The sequence below is a fragment of the Enhydra lutris genome, unplaced genomic scaffold (assembly GCF_002288905.1).
Source record: "Enhydra lutris kenyoni isolate GAN:26980312 unplaced genomic scaffold, ASM228890v2 scaffoldscaffold38, whole genome shotgun sequence".
In the NCBI taxonomy this organism is placed as follows: domain Eukaryota; kingdom Metazoa; phylum Chordata; class Mammalia; order Carnivora; family Mustelidae; genus Enhydra; species Enhydra lutris.
In genome coordinates this window covers 8,837,341-8,858,722 of record NW_019154122.1, presented here as the reverse complement: position 1 = coordinate 8,858,722, position 21,382 = coordinate 8,837,341, and the positions used below count along the sequence as shown (strand labels likewise).

Sequence of the window (21,382 nt, the reverse complement as noted above, 5' to 3'; positions counted from 1 at the left end):
GTGGGTGTGGTGAGAAAGAATAGATTTGGGGTACACAATGTCATAACCGTCGTCTTTTTTTTTTTTTAAGAGTATCTCACTTTCCTACTTGTACTTATTTAACCCCAAGAATGTCACAGCTATTGAGTTTCATAGTTTTGCACCTGGCAAATCTTACGATCTCATGAATTTATTTAGCATGTACTCAGTGAAGTGTTCTTAAGCCACTTATTTTTTAAATTTAAAGTATTATTGTCAGACTAAGTGAAACAGTGTGTTTGAGATGTAGTTGCCTTGATTTTCCTATGTATATTTTCCCACATTGGCTTATCATTTCTTCATCTCATTCATTTTCAGTCATTTCTAAAGCTTTTCTAACCCAAGGAGTCTGGAAAGTTGCTGTTAATTCTTACTGCTCATCTTTCCATCTATAATAGTTCTTATGTATGGTATGTTCAAAAGTAGCAGCAAGATGATTGATTTTAAAAGACCTGGTCAAACAGATTGACACGTTTCCTGCCAAAGAGCTTTTGTTGGTTTTGTTTTTCATCTCTATATCTTACCCCTTTACCTAAAAAAGTAAGACTGTCCAGGTTTCTACCACTGAAACTTATTGCCTCTTCAATCATTTCAGCTCTGGAAAGGAAGAGAAATGGAAGTGAAAAAGTTGAGCATTTCCTGGCAGTTCTTGATAGTTCTGGTTCTGATCCTGCAAATTCTGTCTGCGTTGGATTTTGACCCATACAGAGTCCTAGGGGTCAGCCGAACAGCCAGTCAGGCTGATATTAAAAAGGCTTATAAGAAGCTCGCCCGGGAATGGTAGGTGAAACAAAGAAATAGCAGTTTAATATAAACTAAGCAGTTTTAGCAGGGGAATGAAGCCTAAATTATGGTTAGCTTTTATTTGTCTCTGTTTCTATGTTCAGTAAATATACATCTGTCTAAAATATTTTACTGGGGAGAACTAATGTTCATGTTATTCTATAATTTTTAGTGATGAGATCCAAAGCCTGTGTTGCTGGGAAACCCCCTTTTAAAAATTCTTTGGCGTAAAAGATTACCCTAGATGCTGCTAGCATATTGAATGTTAATGTAGAAGGGAGCTTTAGTTTTAAAATATATATGTAATCAACCATAGGTCAGGTAACCATCCCCACGCTGTGTTATTCACAAAGTAACTCTTTGTAAGTGTCACTGCAGAAGGGAACATCCTCCAATCCTGTTTTCTAAACTATTTATGTTAAGCTTTCAAAAAAATTTAGAGTAAGAGCTTTTTGCCCTCAGCTTTACAGTATTCAGGAACCGAGTACGTTACTCTTAAAAATCATCATTTTGTAGAAATGTAGAAAAATCATCATTTTGCCTAGATAGGTTTTGTATTTGCTAAAGAATATATGTGAATTAGCAGGATAGCAATAAATTTAAAACCTACAGACAGATGTCAGCAGTTTTTTCCACCAATGCTTTGGATGTGCAAAAGGAATAGAAGTATCTGGATTGTGTAGCTGGAGGGGAACAGCAGGAGGGGAGAGGATGGGAAGGGCACAAGTGACTAGAAGCTGGGGGAGCCAGTCATAGATATAAAAGCAGGTTTGGGATGGGAACGATCATCGCATACCTACTGCATGCTAGGCTCCCAGTTCTATGTTATTTATCTAATTTATACCTTATAATTACGCTATGAGAGAGGTATGCTGTCTCTCTTACCTGGGGGTAAATCTAGGCTCACCGTTACAAAGTCTTTATTACCTCTGGGCCCCATAGCTTGACCTGCGCCAATAGGTAGTTGATTGCTTTTTTTACTTTTTAATCCCTTACCCATCTGAGTAGACGGAAGAGTGAGTGGGTTAGTGCTGGGGCGGGCAGGAAGTTATGCGGGAGCAAAGCTGCCACGTGCAGATGACATTGCATTCTGTGTGTGCCTCTGCCTGACACCATTATTCTTCAGTGAAAGAAGGAGCTTAGTTTTAAACGGGTTGCGATAAAGGTAAAATGTAGTTTAAAATACAGTGTTTTGAATACATAAATATTTTAAACCAAACTCCAATCACAGAGAATCCAGAATTCAGTACTAAAAACACAGTCTGATTACAGTGTGGCCTCTTTCCAGGGACTCTCTTTGCAACAAAATTGCTTTCCACATTGTTTCAGACTCTTGCCTCTTTATATTTAAAGCAAAATACCTAAATCTGCAATAAATTCGAAAGGTAGCCTCATTCTTTTGGACAGGGTACGGGCTTTTGGCAATATTTTAAAAGCAGAAGTGATCGCTTGAGTATGTGGGATTTATTAAAATGTACAACTTTGACTTTTCTGTCTTCCAGAGCTGAAAAGGGTGTTATGCTATTAATTAAAGGAGTCATATGCTTCTCTTCCTTAATTACATTCTCTCTAGGAGTCATTCATCACCTCAGAAGTATAGGGAGTATCATCCAGGGAAAGTCTAGCATTTTACTTCACCTTTGTATTTTCACTGTGTTACTCCTTGTTGCTGTTTTGGCAACGGCACTGTTTTATCCCTATAACCTTTGGTTTCATTTCATGACGGCTTCATGGGCACTGAAATGAGCCATTTCCCTTTCCTTGGTGAAATCATTTCAAGTCACTTTTTCCTCTCAGAAAAACTATGTTTCTCTCCTAATAATTAAGTTTTCACATAGGTGCTTTCCCTTTTATCATCTACACTGGCCCGATAAACACCCTGACACCCCAGGAAAAAGGAGTCCTAAAGTTTGATCGGAAGCAAATGAGTATTAACATGGTCAGTCACTGGAACAGTAAAACGATTTGTCTACGACTTTTCTGTATTACTTTTTCTACAGCCAGTAGATACCAAGTACAGTATTTTCTTCACTCCAGGTTTAAGGAACGGGTATCATATTGCGGTTGGTGACATATTTCCTACATACTGAAAATAGTATTGGGCAGTTCTTTCCTAGAGCCGGATTTATCCTTCCCTACATGTTTGCCACCTTGTGGTAGTGTCCTGCAATTAGGAAAATATTCCTTATAACCTGAAACTGTCTTGTGGTTTCCTCCCTGTTCTCTGGCCTTGGTTTTGTCTGCGTCAGGATCTGTGATTCTAACCCAGCCGCCCTCACAGCCCTCTCCTTGGTTCGGTCTCCTCAAAAGCCCCTTCCAATCCTTCTTCCCCTACCACATTCTATATGTTCAATCTTCGTTTGTGTGATTGCATCATTTTTCTCTTTTCAGCCTTCAGCTTAAGTCTGAATATTTAAAACATTTTTTTTTTTTTATCATCCAGAAACATGCTTTGGAACCACCATCTTGTTTCCTTAAGTCATACTCTTTTCATTATGCCCAGCTGACATTTTTTTCCCACTAATACCCATAATAAGAACTAGATAGTTAAGGGAGGAATGATGTCTAAATTCAACAGCCAGCCATTTGCAGTTTATTTTTAGAGAAATCAGAATATGTGGTTTAATTCATTCAAACATGTTCCTGCCAGAATAAGTTGATCAAGTTATAAGTTTTCTTTATTCCAATGTACTTGGTGCTGTTTTTAGTAGTCATTTGCTTCCCGGTGGATGGTTTCTCTTTCCTGAACCTTTGCTAGAGGAAATTTACTAAAAGTTAGCCAAAGTGATTACGTAAAGAATACACTCTGTATTAAAGTCTCTTAACAAAAAGAACATTGAAAAATCAGTTGGTATAAAACGCTGACTTAGGTCTTGGGGGATCCTAAGGAAGTAAAACCTAGCCCCTAGTTTCAGGACTTTAAAAATCTCTAAAACTGAAATTGGCATAAACACGGGTATATTACAGAATAACAGAATAATCAATGACCACAAATGGATACAGTTGATTGCCAGCTATGGAAAATAGCAAACATTATTTCTAACAGAAATTTAAATCACCTTGCATAAACTACAGATTTTTCTCACCTCTTAAAACAGAGGGCCTGGAAATCATTATCCATTTATAGGCAAAAGGCCACCTTAGGCAAAAAGGGACAAGCAGGGCAATAACGAAACTGAAACACTCTCATTTGAACATCAGGAGCCAAATGCTATTTGGAACATGGTTGTCACTAAATGAGTTCACGGTGTGTCAGAAGAGCTGTTTCCTATGTCTCCCTGACTGGTCAGAAGAAATCCCTTCCTAGATGACATTCTAACGTTGAAATGAACTGCCCCCATCCTAGGAAGAGAAGTCAGCTCTTGGGGCTCAGTGACATTAGCCTGGAGCCAGCTTCAGCAGTGTGTAGGAACCAGGTAAAGACATGCCCACAGCACACCTTTCCTCTGTGGGACGCTGCCGAACTCCCTGGTGCTTTGAAATTGTGCCCCGCTGAAGCGTTTTGGGTAGAAACAGCCGGTTCCAAAGTTTCACTTAATTGTGATGGTCATGGGAAGCAACTGATTGCTTCTACCATTTATTTTTAAGAAACCGTCTTACAAAATGGCCTTGCATTCGCCTCTGATGTGGTGAACTGTGTGTACAGGATGTTAATTGTGTGTAAAACGTTGAATCCACGCTCACTGCCTGCCCGTTTTTGTTTCAGGCATCCTGACAAAAACAAAAATCCTGGAGCAGAAGACAAGTTCATCCAAATTAGCAAGGCTTATGAGGTATCGTGTCAAACTTGTGATGCATCCATTAGCTTTGATAAAATACTCTTTAACTGGCCAGTTTTGTAATGACCTCTCCGAGAGGGCACATACCCCCAGTGTCCTTGACCTAGTTTCTAGATGATGGTAAAGAAAGCCTATTTAGGGGCGCCTGGGTGGCTCAGTGGGTTAAGCCTCTGCCTTCGGCTCAGGTCATGATCTCAGGGTCCTGGGATCGAGTCCCGCATCAGGCTCTCTGCTCGGCAGGGAGCCTGCTTCTTCCTCTCTCTCTCTGCCTGCCTCTCTGCCTATTTGTGATCTCTGTCTGTCAAATAAATAAAAATCTTAAAAAAAAAAAAAAAAGAAAGAAAGCCTATTTAGCCACATCCAATATGTTGAAATCGGTGCCTGAATACTTCTTCAGCTCTTTAAAAAAAAAGTGGCCTATTTTAAAGGCTTTAATTGGAATTGCAGAATTCTCAGAATTCCTCAACGTAGGTCTCTACTTCCTTTGTCGAAACTTTTTTTTTTAAGATTTTATTTATTTGACAGAGATCACAAGTCGGCAGAGAGGCAGGCAGAGAGAGAGGAAGAGAAGCAGTCTCCCTGCTGAGCAGAGAGCCCGATGTGGGGCTGGATCCCAGGACCCTGGGATCGTGACCTGAGCCAAAGGCAGAGGCTTTAACCCACTGAGCCACCCAGGCACCCCGAAACTTTTTTATCACGTGCTCATCTCAGCAGCATATGTACTAGAGCTTATATTAAAGAAAAACTGATGGGCCCGTATTTATTAAAGTGACACAAGCTTCCAAGTACGTGGAAACACAAGATTTTCAACAATTTTCCAACACATCAGCTTAAGTAGCTTGGTCTGGAATGTGCACAAAAGAGAAGTCCACGGCTCCCTTGATTTGTGTCGGGTGATACTCTTTGAGTACAGCGCTTGGCTCATAGAATAGGACCTCATCCTGAAACAGCTTCTCGAATTTTAGACTTCGAAGTTGTTTCTAAGTTAAAACAAAGGTCACGTGCAAGACCCTGCACTCGGTGCTGTGGCAACGTGTTGGTGTTCGCAGCTTGTCCTGTCCTGGTTGGAGTTACTCCAACTTAAGTGGCATGACCTAGTCCATTTTTTTATGGTCAACATTATGTTAAGTTTTATTTGCTTTACTGATGTGTCGATACTTTGATAACACAAAATCTCTAAAGGCAAGACGAACACAAGGACTGAAGTCTTTTGGTCTTGAAATACTGGATGTTTCTATTGAGAGAAAAGTTTCCTGGTATGTTGGCGACTGCTCTCGGAATGTCTAACCGTGCTATAGCTTTACGTTTCTTTTCTTCCCGTGTCTTCCATGCTGCTCACAGGATAGTCCTTTGGGTGAAAATTTTTCCATTTCATAGATTTCCTTTTTTTTTTTTTTTTTTTTTACTTTCCTTATAGATTCTTTCCAATGAAGAAAAGAGATCCAACTATGATCACTATGGAGATGCCGGAGAGAACCAGGGCTACCAGAAGCAGCAGCAACAGCGAGAGTATCGCTTCCGCCATTTCCATGAGAATTTTTACTTCGATGAATCCTTTTTTCATTTCCCTTTTAATTCTGAGCGGCGGGACTCCATCGACGAGAAGTATTTATTGCACTTCTCGCACTACGTGAATGAAGTGGTTCCAGACAGCTTCAGGAAACCTTACCTCATCAAGATCACCTCAGACTGGTGCTTCAGCTGTATCCACATCGAGCCTGTTTGGAAAGAGGTAGTTCAAGAACTGGAAGGATTGGGTAAGATCATTTTATTGGCTGGAAGGTGTCTGTACAGAAGAAGGTAACATTTATATCTTGAATTGTATGGGCTCCTGGGAAGAAGGAACAGTGAGATTTCTCCTCAAAAGTTCACATGACTGGGGGTTTTTCCAAGGACACATTTTCAGAGAAAGAAATGTGTCCGCCACTCTTATTTTTTACTACTAATTTGAAGCCTTGACCTAGCCTTGAAGCCTCTGTATAGTTTCCTAACATCAAGTTGGGGGAGACTAATACATAGGAGAAGTTAAAAAATTATTGGTTGAACAAAGCAGCCCTCAAACATCAGTTTTGATGCTTGGAGTTGCTAGGGCTGCCTTAACAAAATACCATGAACCAACAGAAATGTATTTTCTCACAGTTCTCAAGGTTAGAAGTCCAGGATCAAGGTGTTGGCAGGTTTGTTTTTTCTCTGAGGCCTCTCTCCACGGCTTGCGGGTGGCCACCTTCTCCCTGCCTGCCCACGTGCTCGTGTCTCTCTGTGCACATTTCTCGTGTCTCTCTCTTTCTGTGTCCTCATCTCTTCTTACAAGGACACCAGTCGTACTGGATCGGGGCCCAAGCTGACTACCTCATTTTAACTTAATTACTTCCTTAAAGGCCCTATCTCTAAATACAGTCACATACCGAAGTACTGGGGGTTAGGACTTCAACAGATGGATTTGGGCAAAGAGCCACAGTTCCATCCATGACCATAATGATCATGCCTTACCAGTCTGGATCACAGATTAGCCCTTCCTGTGTTCATAGTTACACTTGTGCAGGGAAAATGCCAGCAATCCAGGCCGGGTATTTATTTTAACGACTCTTAAAAGTTGGAATTAAAAGTGTGTGTGTGTGTGTGTGTGTGTGTTGTGTGTTATAGGCATTAGCAGACCTCTCCTTGAGTAGCTAAGAAAGGCCAAACTCAATCATAGGGACCAAGGGCCGAGATGTCTCTGGAGAGAATGTACCCATGAAAACCATCAGTTCATTTATCCTAAAACAGAAATTTTCAACCTGTGGTTCAGAAGCAATCCAATTTGCCAAAATGCTTTCATGAGATTGAGTAAAGAGGTTCTTGGAAGAAGATGAGGAAATAAGTTTAGCACAGTGTCACGCACGTGGTGGGCAGTCAGCAGATGCTTGTTGGTGGTGCATAATGAGAGAACAAGAGGCTGAGATCAGCCGGAAGCCCCTGGGTTGAACAGCTTCTTCATCAGAAAGCGTAATGGCATTTTATGCCACACTAGGTGGTATACTGAAACCTCTTTAACCTCGTTCGTCTAGGCGCCGACATTCAGACCCAGGAGCAGAACAGAAACATTAAACCAAGTGCGTAAGTTAGGACGGCAGTGTGCCTACACCAAACTCAGGTCAGAGCCAACGTTCTATTTTTTTTTTCTAAGATTGTATTCATTTATTTGACAGACAGAGATCACAAGTAGGCAGAGAGGCAGCCATAGAGAGAGAGGGGGAAGCAGGCTCCCCGCTGAGCAGAGAGCCCGATGTAGGGCTCGATCCCAGGACCCTGAGATCATGACCTGAGCTGAAGGCAGAAGCTTTAACCCACTGAGCCACCCAGGCGTCCCCAACGTTCTATGTTGAACGTGCCCGGTGAACAGTATGAGGGAGCGAAGCACAGGGGTTACCTGTGTCCCATCCGTGGGCTTTGGACTCACACAGACCAGCGTCAGCATACGTCCTGCTCCAGCGGGCCCCCGGCTGTGTTCATGTCTGAGCTCTGTCATTTACTGTCTTTGTGTCCTTGGACAAATTACTTGACACACGTTTCCTCATCTCTAAAACGGATGTAATAATGTAATAATGTCAAACCAGATTTGATACAAAGATTAAATGAGAAAAATATCTATTAATTTCTAATTTATATTAAACACAAATATAAAGTAAGCCTTAGGGAATGGCTGACAAACCAGGTTTTCTGGTTTACCAAAGTAAAATTTTTTTAAACACTATTTTATAATTTTTTTAAAAATCATTTTCAAATACATGAGTCTGCTTTCTTCAACTCACTGACTAGCAGGCACCAACTTCTGACTTATGTTTAGCGAAGTCTCACAAGGTACTTCGAAGCTGGATGGGAAACAGAGGGAACAGGGCAGCCAAAGAAACAGCGTCCATGGGAAAGGCAGTTGCAGGATGTGACTTGGGTGTAGCTGAGGGGGAGGAAGCAGGAAGAGCTCGCTGGGACCAGGGAGTAAGGAGCCTTAAAGTCCAGGCTCGAGAAGCTGGACTTTATTTTACAGTATGTAATAAGCCAAGAAAAATTGTCACATGGCGGCGTGATTTAATCACATCCATGGTTTAGGAAGCTGTTAGAGCTGCTTGAAGGATGGATTGAAGAGGGTCAGAAGAGGAGCCAGGGAGGTCACTGGCCCTAGCAGGACAGCAACCACTGGCCCAGAGTAGGAGCAGAGGCAATAGAGAGGTGGACAAGTGTAAGATACTTGAGAGGTAGGATCATGGAAGTTGAAAGACCTGGCTCCTGGAAACCATCTGAATGTGAGAAATGAAGAAAAAGGGAGAGAGGGGGTCAAGATGGATGCTGCATTCTGACTTGAGCCAGTGGACAGGCAGACAATGCAGGGAAGAGCTGGATTTGACAAATTCTAAATAGTTCTAAATAGTAACTCTGGTTGGACTGCGCGTGATGACATGAAAATAATATTAGCTCATATTTACGGAGAATTTAATGTACGCCAAGCACAATTACAAGTATCAACTCCTATGAAACAACAGCTGTTTAAGGCAGGTGCTATTGTCATCCCTCTTTTACAGACATGTAGCTCATGTTGGGGACTTTGTCAGGGTCCCACAGTTGGCGTTCAGCAAATCTGGGCTTTGAGCCCCAGTAGTCTGACTGTAAGTCCATGCATTGTGTGCCATGCTGTACCTGTACCGCCTTTTAATGACCTTAAATCTTCGATGATGGAAGATCTTGCTATTCTTTTGGGTCGTCGTGCTGTTTGATTGTAGTAGGTCAGGACTCAAGTGACAGGGATGGAAGAAGCTGAATTTAGATCCACAGAAGTGACGTTTACGGAGGGTTCAGTCCATTCCCCCGCTCCACCCCCAAAGTTCCCTGGAAGGCTGGTTTTGACCAAATGTATCAGATAAATTTGGTTTATAAGCCACTTTCCTCTTTGGAACATTTGGTTTAGTGGAAGATTCCCAACAGTCAAAGTCCACTTGGTTACAGCTGGGTGGCAGCACAGTGAGATCCTTACGGCCCATGTGGCCATTTCCCTGTCCCGGTGAGGCAGCACTTCCCTTTCAGACAGATACTGCCCGAAATATTTCTTTCTTTCTTTTTTTTTTTTTAAAGATTTATTTATTTGAGAGAGTGAGCAGGGGAAGGGGCAGAGGAAGAGAGAGAATCTGAAGCAGACTCCACGCTGAGCCCAGAGCCCGATGCGGGGCTCAGTCTCACGACCCTGAGATCATGACCTGAGCCGAAACCAAAAGTCCAATGCTTCGCCAACTGAGCCATCCCCTGCCAAAAATGTTCCTATTCTGAGTTAATAGGAAGAGCAGACTAGGGCACCTGATGGGACCAGTCAGTAGAGTGGGTGACTCTTGATCTCCGGGATGTGAGTTGGAGTCCCATGTTTTGTGTAGAGATTACTTTAAAATAAAATCTCTCAAAAAAAAAAAAAGAGAAGAACAGACCATCTTAAAGATCAGCCGAGGGGTCTGGGGAAGCTCGGACCTTCTCTGAGAACAGCGTAAAGTGCCTGGATTGCCGTGGATGGATGAAATAGAACAATTCTACCCCGGGGGAAACGTGGCAGCTAGTTAGGTGGAATCCACGGCCACGCAGCGTGGTAAAGGCTAGTCTGCAGATGTAGCCCACGTGTCTGGACAGCCACCCTGGGGAGGAGGACCAGAGTAGTCAGTGCTGCCTTCAACCTCGAGGAGTTTACTGTCTAGCTGAAGAGAAAATATGTACCCAGAGAATGCACACTTGGCATTTGCGAGTACAGAATCACATTTGCAATTACAGAATAATGGAGCGCTGCTGGAGTGAGTGGGGGATAAGAAAGAAAGCATGTTCTCATTGTACACTCTCTTCCTGATGGACCAAGTACTGTGTTGGCTGTTAATGTATAACTTATAGTAGTTTTTATTGAGCTTCAGTTGTTCGGCATTGTGCTAGGTGCGTCATAAGGATTGTCTCTATCCCCAGAGCAACTCAGTGTGGGAGAGACTGTTACTATCCCTGTTTTCCAGATGAGCACACCGAGGCCCAGGAAGGTTAAGGAACTAATCAAGGCCACACTATCCACAAGTAGGCATGCTGGGATACAGACCCAAGAGCACGGCTCTAGGGGTCACAGTTAACCACCATGCCTGCACGGCTTCAGAAATCAGTAAAACGTGGCCCTTGCACCAGCAGACTCAGGTGGGAGACACAGGTGAATCATCGCAGTGCTCTACGTGCTCACCGGGAGGGGTACAGACAGCGACCAGGGTGTCAGGGAGGTTGCGAGTCTTAAAAAATCAAATACCACTTTAGGGCAACCCAGTTTGAACAACCCTGCAACATATTCACCATGACTTCTCATTGATTTTTGGTAAAGATTTATTTATTTATTTTAGAGAGATAGAGAGTGTGAGTGTGAACAGGGGAAGAGGGAGGGAGAGAGAACCTCATGCAGACACCTCGCTGAGCGTGGATCCCAGTATGGAGCTCAATCTCACAACCCTGAGATCATGACCTGAGCCAAAACCAAGAATCAGGTGCTCAACCGACTAAGCCACCCAGATGCCCCATGACGGACCTCTTTTTTTTTTTTTTTTTTTTTGACAGAGACAGACACGGCAAGAGAGGGAAGACAAGCAGAGGGAGTGGTAGAGGGAGAAGCAGGCTCCCCACTGAGCAGAGAGACTGATGTGGGGCTCAATCCCAGGACCCTGGGATCATGACCTGAGCCGAAGGCAGATGCTTAACCCACTGAGCCACCCAGGCGCCCTACGACTTCTTATTTTAAAAGAAGGAGCAATTCCTCTCTTTTTAAGGAATTGTTAAGTATGCAATGATGTTACACTGCCTAGGAAAAGGGTCTACCTAGATACTAGTTTTTTAAAAACTTGCTTTAGCTTATTGTCCTTGATTTAGTTCCATTTCACATTATTTGCCTCTTAATAATTTCTTTATCGATGGGTTTGTGTTTAGTCAGATTGAACGCTGGCCTGTTCCTCCGGTTGGCTCTGTACCATTCCTTAAGACACGTGCAAAACTTGAAATAAAGATGAACGTGTCTAGAGGCACCTGGGTGGCTTAGTGGGTTAAGCGTCTGCCTTTGGCTCAGGTCATGATCCCAGGGTCCTGGGATCAAGCCCCATATCGGGCTCCCTGCTTAGCAGGGAGCCTACTTCTTCCTCTCCCACTGCTACTCCCCCTGCTTGTGCTCTCTCTCTCTCAGATAAATAAATAGCATCTTAAAAAAAAAAGAATGTGTCTACGTTATAGAGGAAAAAAGAAAGAATTTCCCTAAAAGGTGTGATACATGTTTAGGATCATCTCATGGAAGTTAGTACAATTGGTACCTCAAAATAGAGGTGCGACGTGGACATGTTTAGTACTGTACAGAAGGAAGACTTCTTACAACCTCAAAAAGAGAAGGAAATGCTAGAGTTTTTAATTACCCAGGATCTGCAAATTAGCCAGAAATATCAATCCGTATCAAAATCAAATGTTTCTGAAAAAGGTCCCATCCGCTTTTCCTTTCTTTTCAATTCACTGCTCATGTTTTCTGGGTCTAGGGCTTGTCCCTCTGTCCTCTAGCCAGGCTGTGCTCAATCAAGATAAGGATACGTGGACTTGACTCACTGTTGACCTAGCGGAGCTTGCTTTATGGACCCTGAACTGTGAAGTGTAGAAAATTCGAAGGCAAAGGACAGTGGAGACTGTGTTGGTCTCTGTGACTCAGAGACCCCAAGTCCCCAGCCGTTACTGGTCACTTCCGAACCGGAGTCTCCATGGGATAACAGTGCTGCCCACTTTTCTCACTCTTCCTTCCCAGCTTGGGTGGCAAGGGTGGAGGGTTTGATCTGGATTCTTTTTTCTTAAGATTTTATTAATTTATTTTTATTAATTAATTTAGTATTTATAAATAAAATCTTAAGACTTTATTTATCATGAGAGAGAGAGTGCACATGTGTGTGCAGCAGTGGTGGGAAGAGGCGGAAGGAGAGGGAGAAGCAGATTCTGTGCTGAGCACAGAGCCTGATGCGGGGCTCTGTCTCAGGACTCTGGGATCATGACCTGAGCCCAAGGCAGATGCTTAACCAGCTGAGCCACCCAGTGCCCCGAGATCTGAATTCTTATTAAATCTTCTCAGGGGGAAGATACCACCAATTGAAACACCAAGTATTTATCATTCTTTATTCTATTCTAATCCATATGCTAGTTCATCTATAGAAGAGAGGTAAAATTATTCCGGAATTTAGAAGTGGGATTATGATAGTAACAGTCAAAGTCCTTTGCAGAAATGGTCCAAGAAAATGGCCTTTATAGATTTGGAAACACATTTAACAACGCGGTTGTATGTAAGGAGTTGACAGTAATTTAAGAAAAAGAAATGAAGCCTAACCGCTTGTATTCTGTTCTAAGCAGGAAAGAAGCTATACTGATTGGGGGCGGGGGGTGGGTGGCAGGAGGACGCCAGAGAGAGCCAGGGTTTGCTGAGTGTATCCCACTGTGCAGGAGGAGATCAGCCCCTCGAGGCAAAAATCCCACCCCCACAGACACAGTCTTGGTCTCAGGTTTCACCATGGTCTGGATGAAATAATACTTAATAATAACATTTGTAATTAGTTAGGTCACTACTATATTCCAGGCTTGGGGTTTAGGTTCTGTTTTACGTTACATGATTTAGTCCCAACAGAACAACTTAACCTTCATTTTACAAATGAGGAAACAGACACAGGGAGGTGAAACGACGTGCCTGAAGTCACACAGGTCATGGGGAGCAGAGCTGGTCTTGAATCTGGATCTGAGTGTGAATACTGATTTGTAATTCATTGTGGGTTTTTTTTTTTAACTGAGCGCCTGCTAAGTGCCACGAACTGTTCTAGATATTAGGGATGCAGCAGTAAACAAAATAAGCAAAACTCCCCGCGCTCCGAGAGCTTCTGTTCTCGTGAGTACACACCACTAAGTAAATCACAGAGCACAACAACGGGAGCTGTAGCCTGGTAAGGCAGGAAGGGCACCAGAGAATGCCAGGCCCAGGTGACAGGCTGCAACTGGGCAGACAAGGAGGGCCTGGCTGAGGAGGCAGGGAGCCCCAGGGATATCTGGGAGAAGAGCAGCGGGAACAGCAGATCTTTTCAGTTTCCCTTTGCTCTCAGGACTGCCTTCATCTCTCGATCCAACTCCAGGCCCACCAGCCACCTTTCTGATTACTAATTCTGGTCTGTGTATGTCCTGAAACCTGGCAGAGGGCACCCTGAATGGCGCAGTTACTAGAAAGGTGTCTGCCTGGGATCGGATAATGAATTGGCGTCAGGTCTGTGTAAGATCATTTAGGGTGAGTCAGTCTCCAAGAAATCGATCTCTCCAGTGTCCGGAACCTAGGGTGGCAGAGGTCAGTCTCTCAATCCAGGAAGGAGCCAGGCTTCGCCCTCAGATGGGCCTGGGTTCAGACCTCGGTCCCACTGCGCGCTAACTGTGATGCCGGCTCAGTTGGCCTCTGCTCCCCGGCCCGGGGATCATAAAGGTAACAGCATGACCACTGGGGATGTTGGCGAGTATGAAAAGTGATCATGTCTGTAAAGCTCTTGCCGCGCTGCCTCACCTAGAAGGGGTTCGAGACGTGGTCGTTCCACCCTTGGGCCTTTGCTGTGGGGCCGCTCGACGTCCCTAGGTGATGTTCTTCTGACTTTACATAAGACCAAACCTCTCAGTGTATGTGCCTGCTCTATTGTTCTTCTCGCCAAATTTTCACACGCACTTGAGTTCGTTGAATGGAACTATTCGTAGTTATCTGTAATACCTGTAGTGTGGTGTGATGTCATGTACTAGATCTGGCACATCCTCCAGCTTGGGTTCTGGTTCTGCAGTGCTGTCGGCTCCACGAACTGGGATCGCGTCATCTCTCCGAAGCTCACTCTTTGTCTGCAGCAGGAGGGGGTGGACCATGTGACATCCAGGGTTCCTCCTTACCTGCCCTCGAGATCCTCCAAGGGTCATAGTTGGTGCCCTGTAGATAGAATTGTTTCATCTTTCATTAATGCATTAAGCTCGTGATCCCTGCCATTTACCCAGCAATTCCATTTTTTGAATTTTTTTTATTTTTTTATTTTTTTAAAGATTTTACCTATTTGACAGACAGAGATCACAAGTAGGCAGAGAGGGAGAGGAGGAAGCAGGCTCCCCGCCGAGCAGAGAGCCCGATGCGGGGCTTGATTCCAGGACCCTGGGATCATGACCCGAGCCGAAGGCAGAGGCTTTAACCCACTGAGCCACCCAGGTGCCCCCATGTTTGGAATTTAATTAGGAAATCACACATGTGCACAAAGATACGTGCACAAAGATTTGTACACAAAGATATACAAGGGTACCCATTAAAATATTCCTTGTAATAGTGAAAGCCAAAAGCGACTTCAGTATTCAGACAGACTGATGGCGCGGTTTCCGTGAGCTCCCGCTGCGTGCCACGCTCTGGCCTGGTGCTTGGGATACATCCGTGAACCGAACCAGGCTCCCTGCCTTACGTCCTAGCAGGGGCAGACAGACAACAAGCAAATGACAGAAAAAAGCAAAGTATGTGGTTTGTTAGAAGGTGGGAAGTGCTGTGGAAAAAGGGAAAGTGATCAGGTTGAGGGGGATCCCATGGTGGGGGGGGGTTCGAACATGGTAGCCAGGTGGGCCTCATGGAGAAGGGCTTGGAGTTGGCAAAGGAGGGACTCAGCTCAAGAGATGTGGGGGAGGCACGCACTCCAGGCGGAAGGAACAGCCAGTGCCAGGCCCTGAGGCAGGAACGTGCCAGCGTGTTTACAGAAGAGAAGGATGCTGGGTGCTGAAGCAGTGTAAACGAGGAGGAGGAGGAGAGGGAGGTCAGCAGGGGACCAGGGACCAAATTACAAAGGGCCTGTTGCCCTTCATGTAGATCAGCCTTTACTCTGAGTGAAATGGGAAGTCTTTGCAGGGTTTGGACAGAGGCGTCCCATGATCTGCGTTTGTGTGTTAGAGGAGACAGTGTGCTTAGTATGTTGAGAACAGGCCACGGGGAGACCAGGAGAGACAGTAACGTTGCGCGGGTGTTGCACAACCAGGGAAGAAAGATGGTGACTCAGAGAAGAATCTAAAGAAAGTGGAGACAAACAGATTCCTGGCGCGTTTTGGAAACGAAGCCAACAGCACTTGCTGACAGATTGGACGTGGGGTGTGAACAGCGAGAGGTAGAAGATGACTCGGGTCTTCCGTGCAAGTGATAGGAGGGAAGGAGCCCTGTGGGTGACCAGGGGAGGCCTGCGTGGGGTGGGCCTGGGGGAGGAGAGCAGGAGTGGGGTTTGGGAAATGTTAAGCTTGAGAAGTCTGTTGGGCATCCAAGAGAGGACTGGTCCTTGCTGGCTAAGAATATTTCATATACCTCGGTGTTTGGCAGAGGACCTGGCTTGCCAGATACCGTGGTTGGAGGAAGGAACAAGGAAGTTACTCAAGCATTAAATGAGTATCAGATGCCCCTGTTTTGTAAAGTGTGTGTGTCCACACTCATGTTAGTGTAAGAAAAAGTACAGGTAGATACCAAATTATTAACAGTATTGTATGGGATTTGACTTCTGAGTGATTTTTAATTTCTTTCTCTTTTTGAGAATGTGTACTTTCTAATATCTGTCTATACAAATTAATTTATATAAAATGGAGAATTTCTCTGAAGAGTGAGAAGACTGACTTCTCTTGATAAATCATAGTTATTTTTCCATCCATTGCCGAACCCTTGGATTGTTACCGGTCTTTTTCCTTGTGAATAGAAGCACCGTGAGCAGATTGCTTTCTTTTCTTTTGAAGTATTTTCTCACGATCTCCAAAAATTTGAAATAACAGGACTCAAGGATACAAAGATTTGTAGCTCTTAAATATTGTCAGATTATTCTGCAGTAATACAACTGAACCGATTTAGAATATCAGCAGTGAAAAAAAAATGCTCATCGGTCTATTAGGAAGGATACCCTCCCTTCCTAGGTCAGGATTTCAACTGCATGCCAAAAAATCACTTAGCAGCATTCCTTCATCTACCATGGGGGCATAAAAAAGCCTCATGTAGGTCTTCCACACTTTGCAGGTGTAGGAATCGGCGTGGTCCATGCTGGGTACGAGAGACGCCTGGCCCATCACCTGGGAGCGCACAGCACTCCCTCCATCCTGGGAATCATAAATGGGAAAATCTCCTTCTTCCATAACGCGGTCGTCCGCGAGAACCTGCGACAGTTTGTAGAGAATCTTCTTCCAGGGAACTTGGTGGAGAAAGTAAGTACCTGGCAGAGCAGTAGGTTACCAGGTGCCTGGGACCGCTGGCGGCCCTGACCTCTGTCTGTGGTCATCTCAGACCTGAGGACAAGGTCGTGTGTTAATCACTCAGCTGAAATCGTCTCAATGAAATCTGTAGGAGACTGAAAATTGAAACAGGGCAGAAAGACTGAGAGACTCCCTCCCTGTTAGTAACCACTGGACACACTTTGACAGTGGTGGGGATCTGAGCTTGAAGTGACAGCAACTCTTATTTTCTAAACCAAAAATTAGATTACAACATGGGATGAAAGATTTCTTTCTAACTCATGTGTTTTTTCATTTGAAGGTATTTGTCTTATGAAAGGATTCAAATTAGGTTACATTTGACTGTATATTTAGCAGTCACATCCGTGGAAAACACAAGATTCCACGAAGTCAAACATTTTTGCAACTTTTCAGAACTTAGTGTAAGGCAAGGATGAGTCAGTTTCACAAACAAAAATTGCACTAAAGCCAGGCACAAAGAGCACACACTAGTTTATCTTTATACTTAAGAAGCATTTTTCCTCCAGGATCTCAGATTAGGGATCAAAGGAGCTAGAACAGGATTCTTGTTTGCTTTAGCGATTCATTCCTTTAACTATACCAGAGAGAGCGAACATACCAACAATTCCATCTTCTTTCCACACGCACTATGCATAGACTATCCCGCCAGGATCATTATCCACAGAAGAAATACTTGTTGGAGGCTCCTAGAACGATCACAGGTTGTCTGGATGGGTCCTCAAACATTTATGAAATACCTATTCTCCGCCAGTCACTGTGATGTTGAGGACTCTCTTCAAGGAGCTCCCAGTCTAGTGGGTGCTTATTTTCATCTGATCTGCCGAGAGGCTGCCCGAGAGAGCTGGGAGAGGCTGCTTGGCAGAAACAGTCCCGGCACTAAGTTCGCCAGGTGAGCAGAGAAAGGGAATGAGTTGCAGGCGGACAGAGGTCCAGGACGTGAAACAGTTAGCTCTGTGTGAGGTAGTCACCAGTGAGCAGGAGAGGGTTTACTGGCATCTCACTGCCAGGGCCTCTGAGAGCCCAGCCGCCCTGGTCAGGAACTCGGACCTCGTTTGCAGGTGCTGACACACTGAAGGGGGCTGAGCTGAGAGTGAAACGACCAGATTGAGGTTTACTAGAGATCATCGTGGAAGCAGAATGGAAAGATAAACCTTCTTTAACTATGAAAAATTTCTAGGAAAAATTTTTATTTATCCATGTTTTTTATATTCTCAGTAGGATTATTTCAGCCATAAACAGGGAAGCACAACAGTACCAATTCGCGTGGTAATAAATGAAATCGTGTAACGTATAGACTGAGTGGGTCCCCTTATTCTTTTAAGTCATTTTAAAAGAGGAATCACGGCATTATATTCCACAGGTTAATAGATGAATAAGGACAGTCTGTAACAGATTAAGAAACATGTCTATAATTCAGAAGTTTGATTTTTTTAATAACATGCCCAGTAATTATCCCAGAAAAGATTGTTGATTTCAGTCTGTCGGACTGGGAACATGAAAAGATGAAATCAGTAACTATTCTTTTAAACCGTTTTAGTCAAACAAAGACAAAAAAATGGTAGTCTGCATTTTTTATTTCTTTTTTTTTTTTTAAGATTTTATTTATTTATTTGATAGAGATCACAAGTAGGCAGAGAGGCAGGCAGGTGGCGGGGGGAGCAGACTCCCTGCTGAGCAGAGAGCCCAATGCAGGGCTCGATCCCAGGACCCTGAGACCACGACCTGAGCTGAAGGCAGAGGTTTTAACCCACTGGGCCACCCAGGCGCCCCTGCATTTTTTATTTCTTATGAAACAGTGTTTTACGCTTATTTGATTTTGTTTCATTACCTCTTGACTACATTATAATGCACTTGTTGGGAACTGACTACTGAAACCAACCTCCTCTCTTCCATTTAAGATTACAAATAAAAATTACGTCCGATTCCTCTCCGGCTGGCAGCAAGAGAATAAGCCTCACGTGCTTCTGTTTGACCAGATGCCCGTCGTACCGCTGCTGTACAAGGTATATGAGGTGCTGGGGGAATGTTTGCTCTTTTTTTGGTGGAAGGAACTTGTGGCCTGCTTGTCCTTTTTGTGAGTAAGAGCTTACTCAAAGAGAAATGTGTGAAGACCAGAAATTTGCCTTAACCACCGTACACTGAGCACGTCCTGATGCCATTACCGTGCGGGTGCGTTCCACACACATACCAGCCTAGAATCTTTGGATGAGCCCAGGGGTATAGATAGCATCCCTGTTTTATAGACCCAAGATACCGAAGCTCTGAGAGGTTGTATAACCTGTGCCCACGGTGACCCTCCACAGCACTTCTGGCTCCTCCCCCAGCCCCGTCAGCCCCGCGACATGAGATGGGAGAGCAAAGTGTCCCGCCTAACGGTTCTCACCCTCACTGCCACCTTCCATAATTGAGGTAATTCCTCAAACACTCCATGCCTCCAACCCAGTGTGTATCTCAGGAAACTGAATATTTTTCTCCATCGGTGAAAAAAAAGAAAATTCACTGTGTTTAGCTTTCGGGGTACAGTTTTCAGGCTTGAAATGCTCTAGAATTCCTCCAAGTGCACGAGCAGCCCGAGTGGGGCTGTACAAGCTAGGAGTCGTCTCCACCCGTGGTGTGAACGGGTCTCTCTTGGTTTGTGTGATCCTACCACCAATTAAATTTCTTCCTCTCTTACACCCTAACAGCTGACTGCTTTTGCATACAGAGATTACTTGTCATTTGGATACGTACACGTCGGTCTGAGAGGGGCCGGAGAGATGAGAAGACAGTACAATGTCAACGTCTACGTCCCCAGCATCTTGATCTTTAAAGAACACATAAACAAGCCTGCGGACGTTATCCAGGTATGTGGGAGTCGCCCTGGCTTGCGGTCGCCCTCCCATTGTGTCGTGGGCCTTTAGAAATAAACGGTGACGCTGAACAGAGCCAGGGAGAAGGAGAAATTCGTTTTTCATTTCTTCCTTCAAAGGCACAAAATTTAAAAACAAATTTGGTTTTTATCCAGTTTGGGTCTGTTTTACTCAAAAAATAATCTTTTGGCAGAAAATAGGATGGTGTTGATGCCCCGGCCTGAGGGAAGAAGATAGGGGAGTTAGTGTTTCATGAAGACAGTTTCCATTTTGGAAGATAAAAAGGTTCGGAAGGTGGATGGGGGTGATAGCCGCGGAACAGTGTGAATGTACTAAATGCCACAGAATTACGCACTTGGAAAGGGTTAAAATGGTCCATTCTTATTATATATTTTGCCACAAAAGTAAAATAAATAAGAGGGGCACCCAGTTGACTTAGACATAGAGCATGTGACTCTCCTCTGTCTCGGGGTTGTAGGTTCAAGCCCCACATTAGGTATAAAGATTACTTAAAAATAAATCTTCAGGGGTGGCTGGGTGGCTCAGTCGTTAAGCGTCTGCCTTTGGCTCAGGTCATGATTCTGGAGTCCTGGGATCGAGCCCCACATCGGGCTCCCTGCTCCGTGGAGAGCCTGCTTCTCCCTCTCTCACTCCCCCTGCTTGTGTTCCCTCTCTCACTGCGTCTCACTCTGTCAAACGAATAAATAAAATCTTTAAAAAAATTTTTTTAATAAAATAAGAAACAGTCATCACCTTTTATCTCTAAAGTGATCCTGTCAGAAAATCAATAATCTTATTCTAAAATAAATTTAAAAATTAAATATAAAACAACAAAAAGGAATGAAAGAAAACCATAGTAAACTAATTCAGAGAACTAAGTGAATATCTGATCTTAAGGTAAAGAAGGGTTCAGGGCGCCTGGGTGTCTCGGTCGTTAGGCTCGGGCCATGGTCCCAGGGTCCTGGGATGGAGCCCCACGTCAGGCTCCCTGCTCAGTGGGAAGCCTCCTTCTCCCACTTCCACGCCCCATGCTTGTGTTCCCTCTGTCGCTGTCTCTCTCTCTGTCAAATAAATAAATGAAATCTTTAAAAATAAAAAAGATAAGGGCTGAAAATCTTGTTGGAAAATCTTAATTTGTGTATTAAGTTTAAAATTTGTATGTAAATACTTCAAAAATTTTAAGTTAAACAATAAGCTAAGGAAAATACTTACAACCGATCTAAAAAAGATTATCTTTAATTTCTCATGAGCTTCTTCTAATCAAAGAGATCAACACAAAACTTCCTGAAAGTGATTGCTTAATGGGTATAGAGTTTTCTTTCGGGGTGATGGAAATGTTTGGGACTAGAGAGAGGTGATTGTTACACAACACTGTGAATGTACAAAATGCCACGGAGTGATATTTTAAATAGCTAATTTTATGTTAGGTAAATTTCACCTCAATTTAAAAAAATTTTAATAAAATTTCCCAAGCAGGGTAGGCTGAGAATATGAATAAAATTCTGAGAAGAGACTTAGGTGACTAATAATCACTTTTAAAAATTAAATCTGGCTAATCAAGAAAAGCCAGTTTAACATTTTCTTCTCCTCCCATCATGTTGTTAAAGATTTTCAAAGAGAAGATACTCAGTTGAGAGTAGAGAGAAACGG

The 21,382-nt window shown here is 43.8% G+C and overlaps 1 protein-coding gene across 2 annotated transcripts in view; it reads left to right on the top strand.

The window, feature by feature from the left end:
• The window catches only part of LOC111154672 (DnaJ heat shock protein family (Hsp40) member C16), a 39,832-nt gene that overhangs the window by 1,306 nt on the left and 17,144 nt on the right, over nucleotides 1-21,382 (top strand). The window contains exons 2-7 of one of the 2 annotated variants that reach the window (XM_022514475.1): nucleotides 614-798; nucleotides 4,508-4,574; nucleotides 5,998-6,337; nucleotides 16,651-16,835; nucleotides 18,782-18,886; nucleotides 19,568-19,726. In XM_022514475.1, coding sequence (XP_022370183.1) covers nucleotides 632-798; nucleotides 4,508-4,574; nucleotides 5,998-6,337; nucleotides 16,651-16,835; nucleotides 18,782-18,886; nucleotides 19,568-19,726 — 1,023 coding nt within the window. In that variant the 5' untranslated portion in view covers nucleotides 614-631. Of the gene's footprint in view, nucleotides 1-613; nucleotides 799-4,507; nucleotides 4,575-5,997; nucleotides 6,338-16,650; nucleotides 16,836-18,781; nucleotides 18,887-19,567; nucleotides 19,727-21,382 lie in introns of those variants that run through there. The other variant, XM_022514476.1, reaches the window with a different exon arrangement.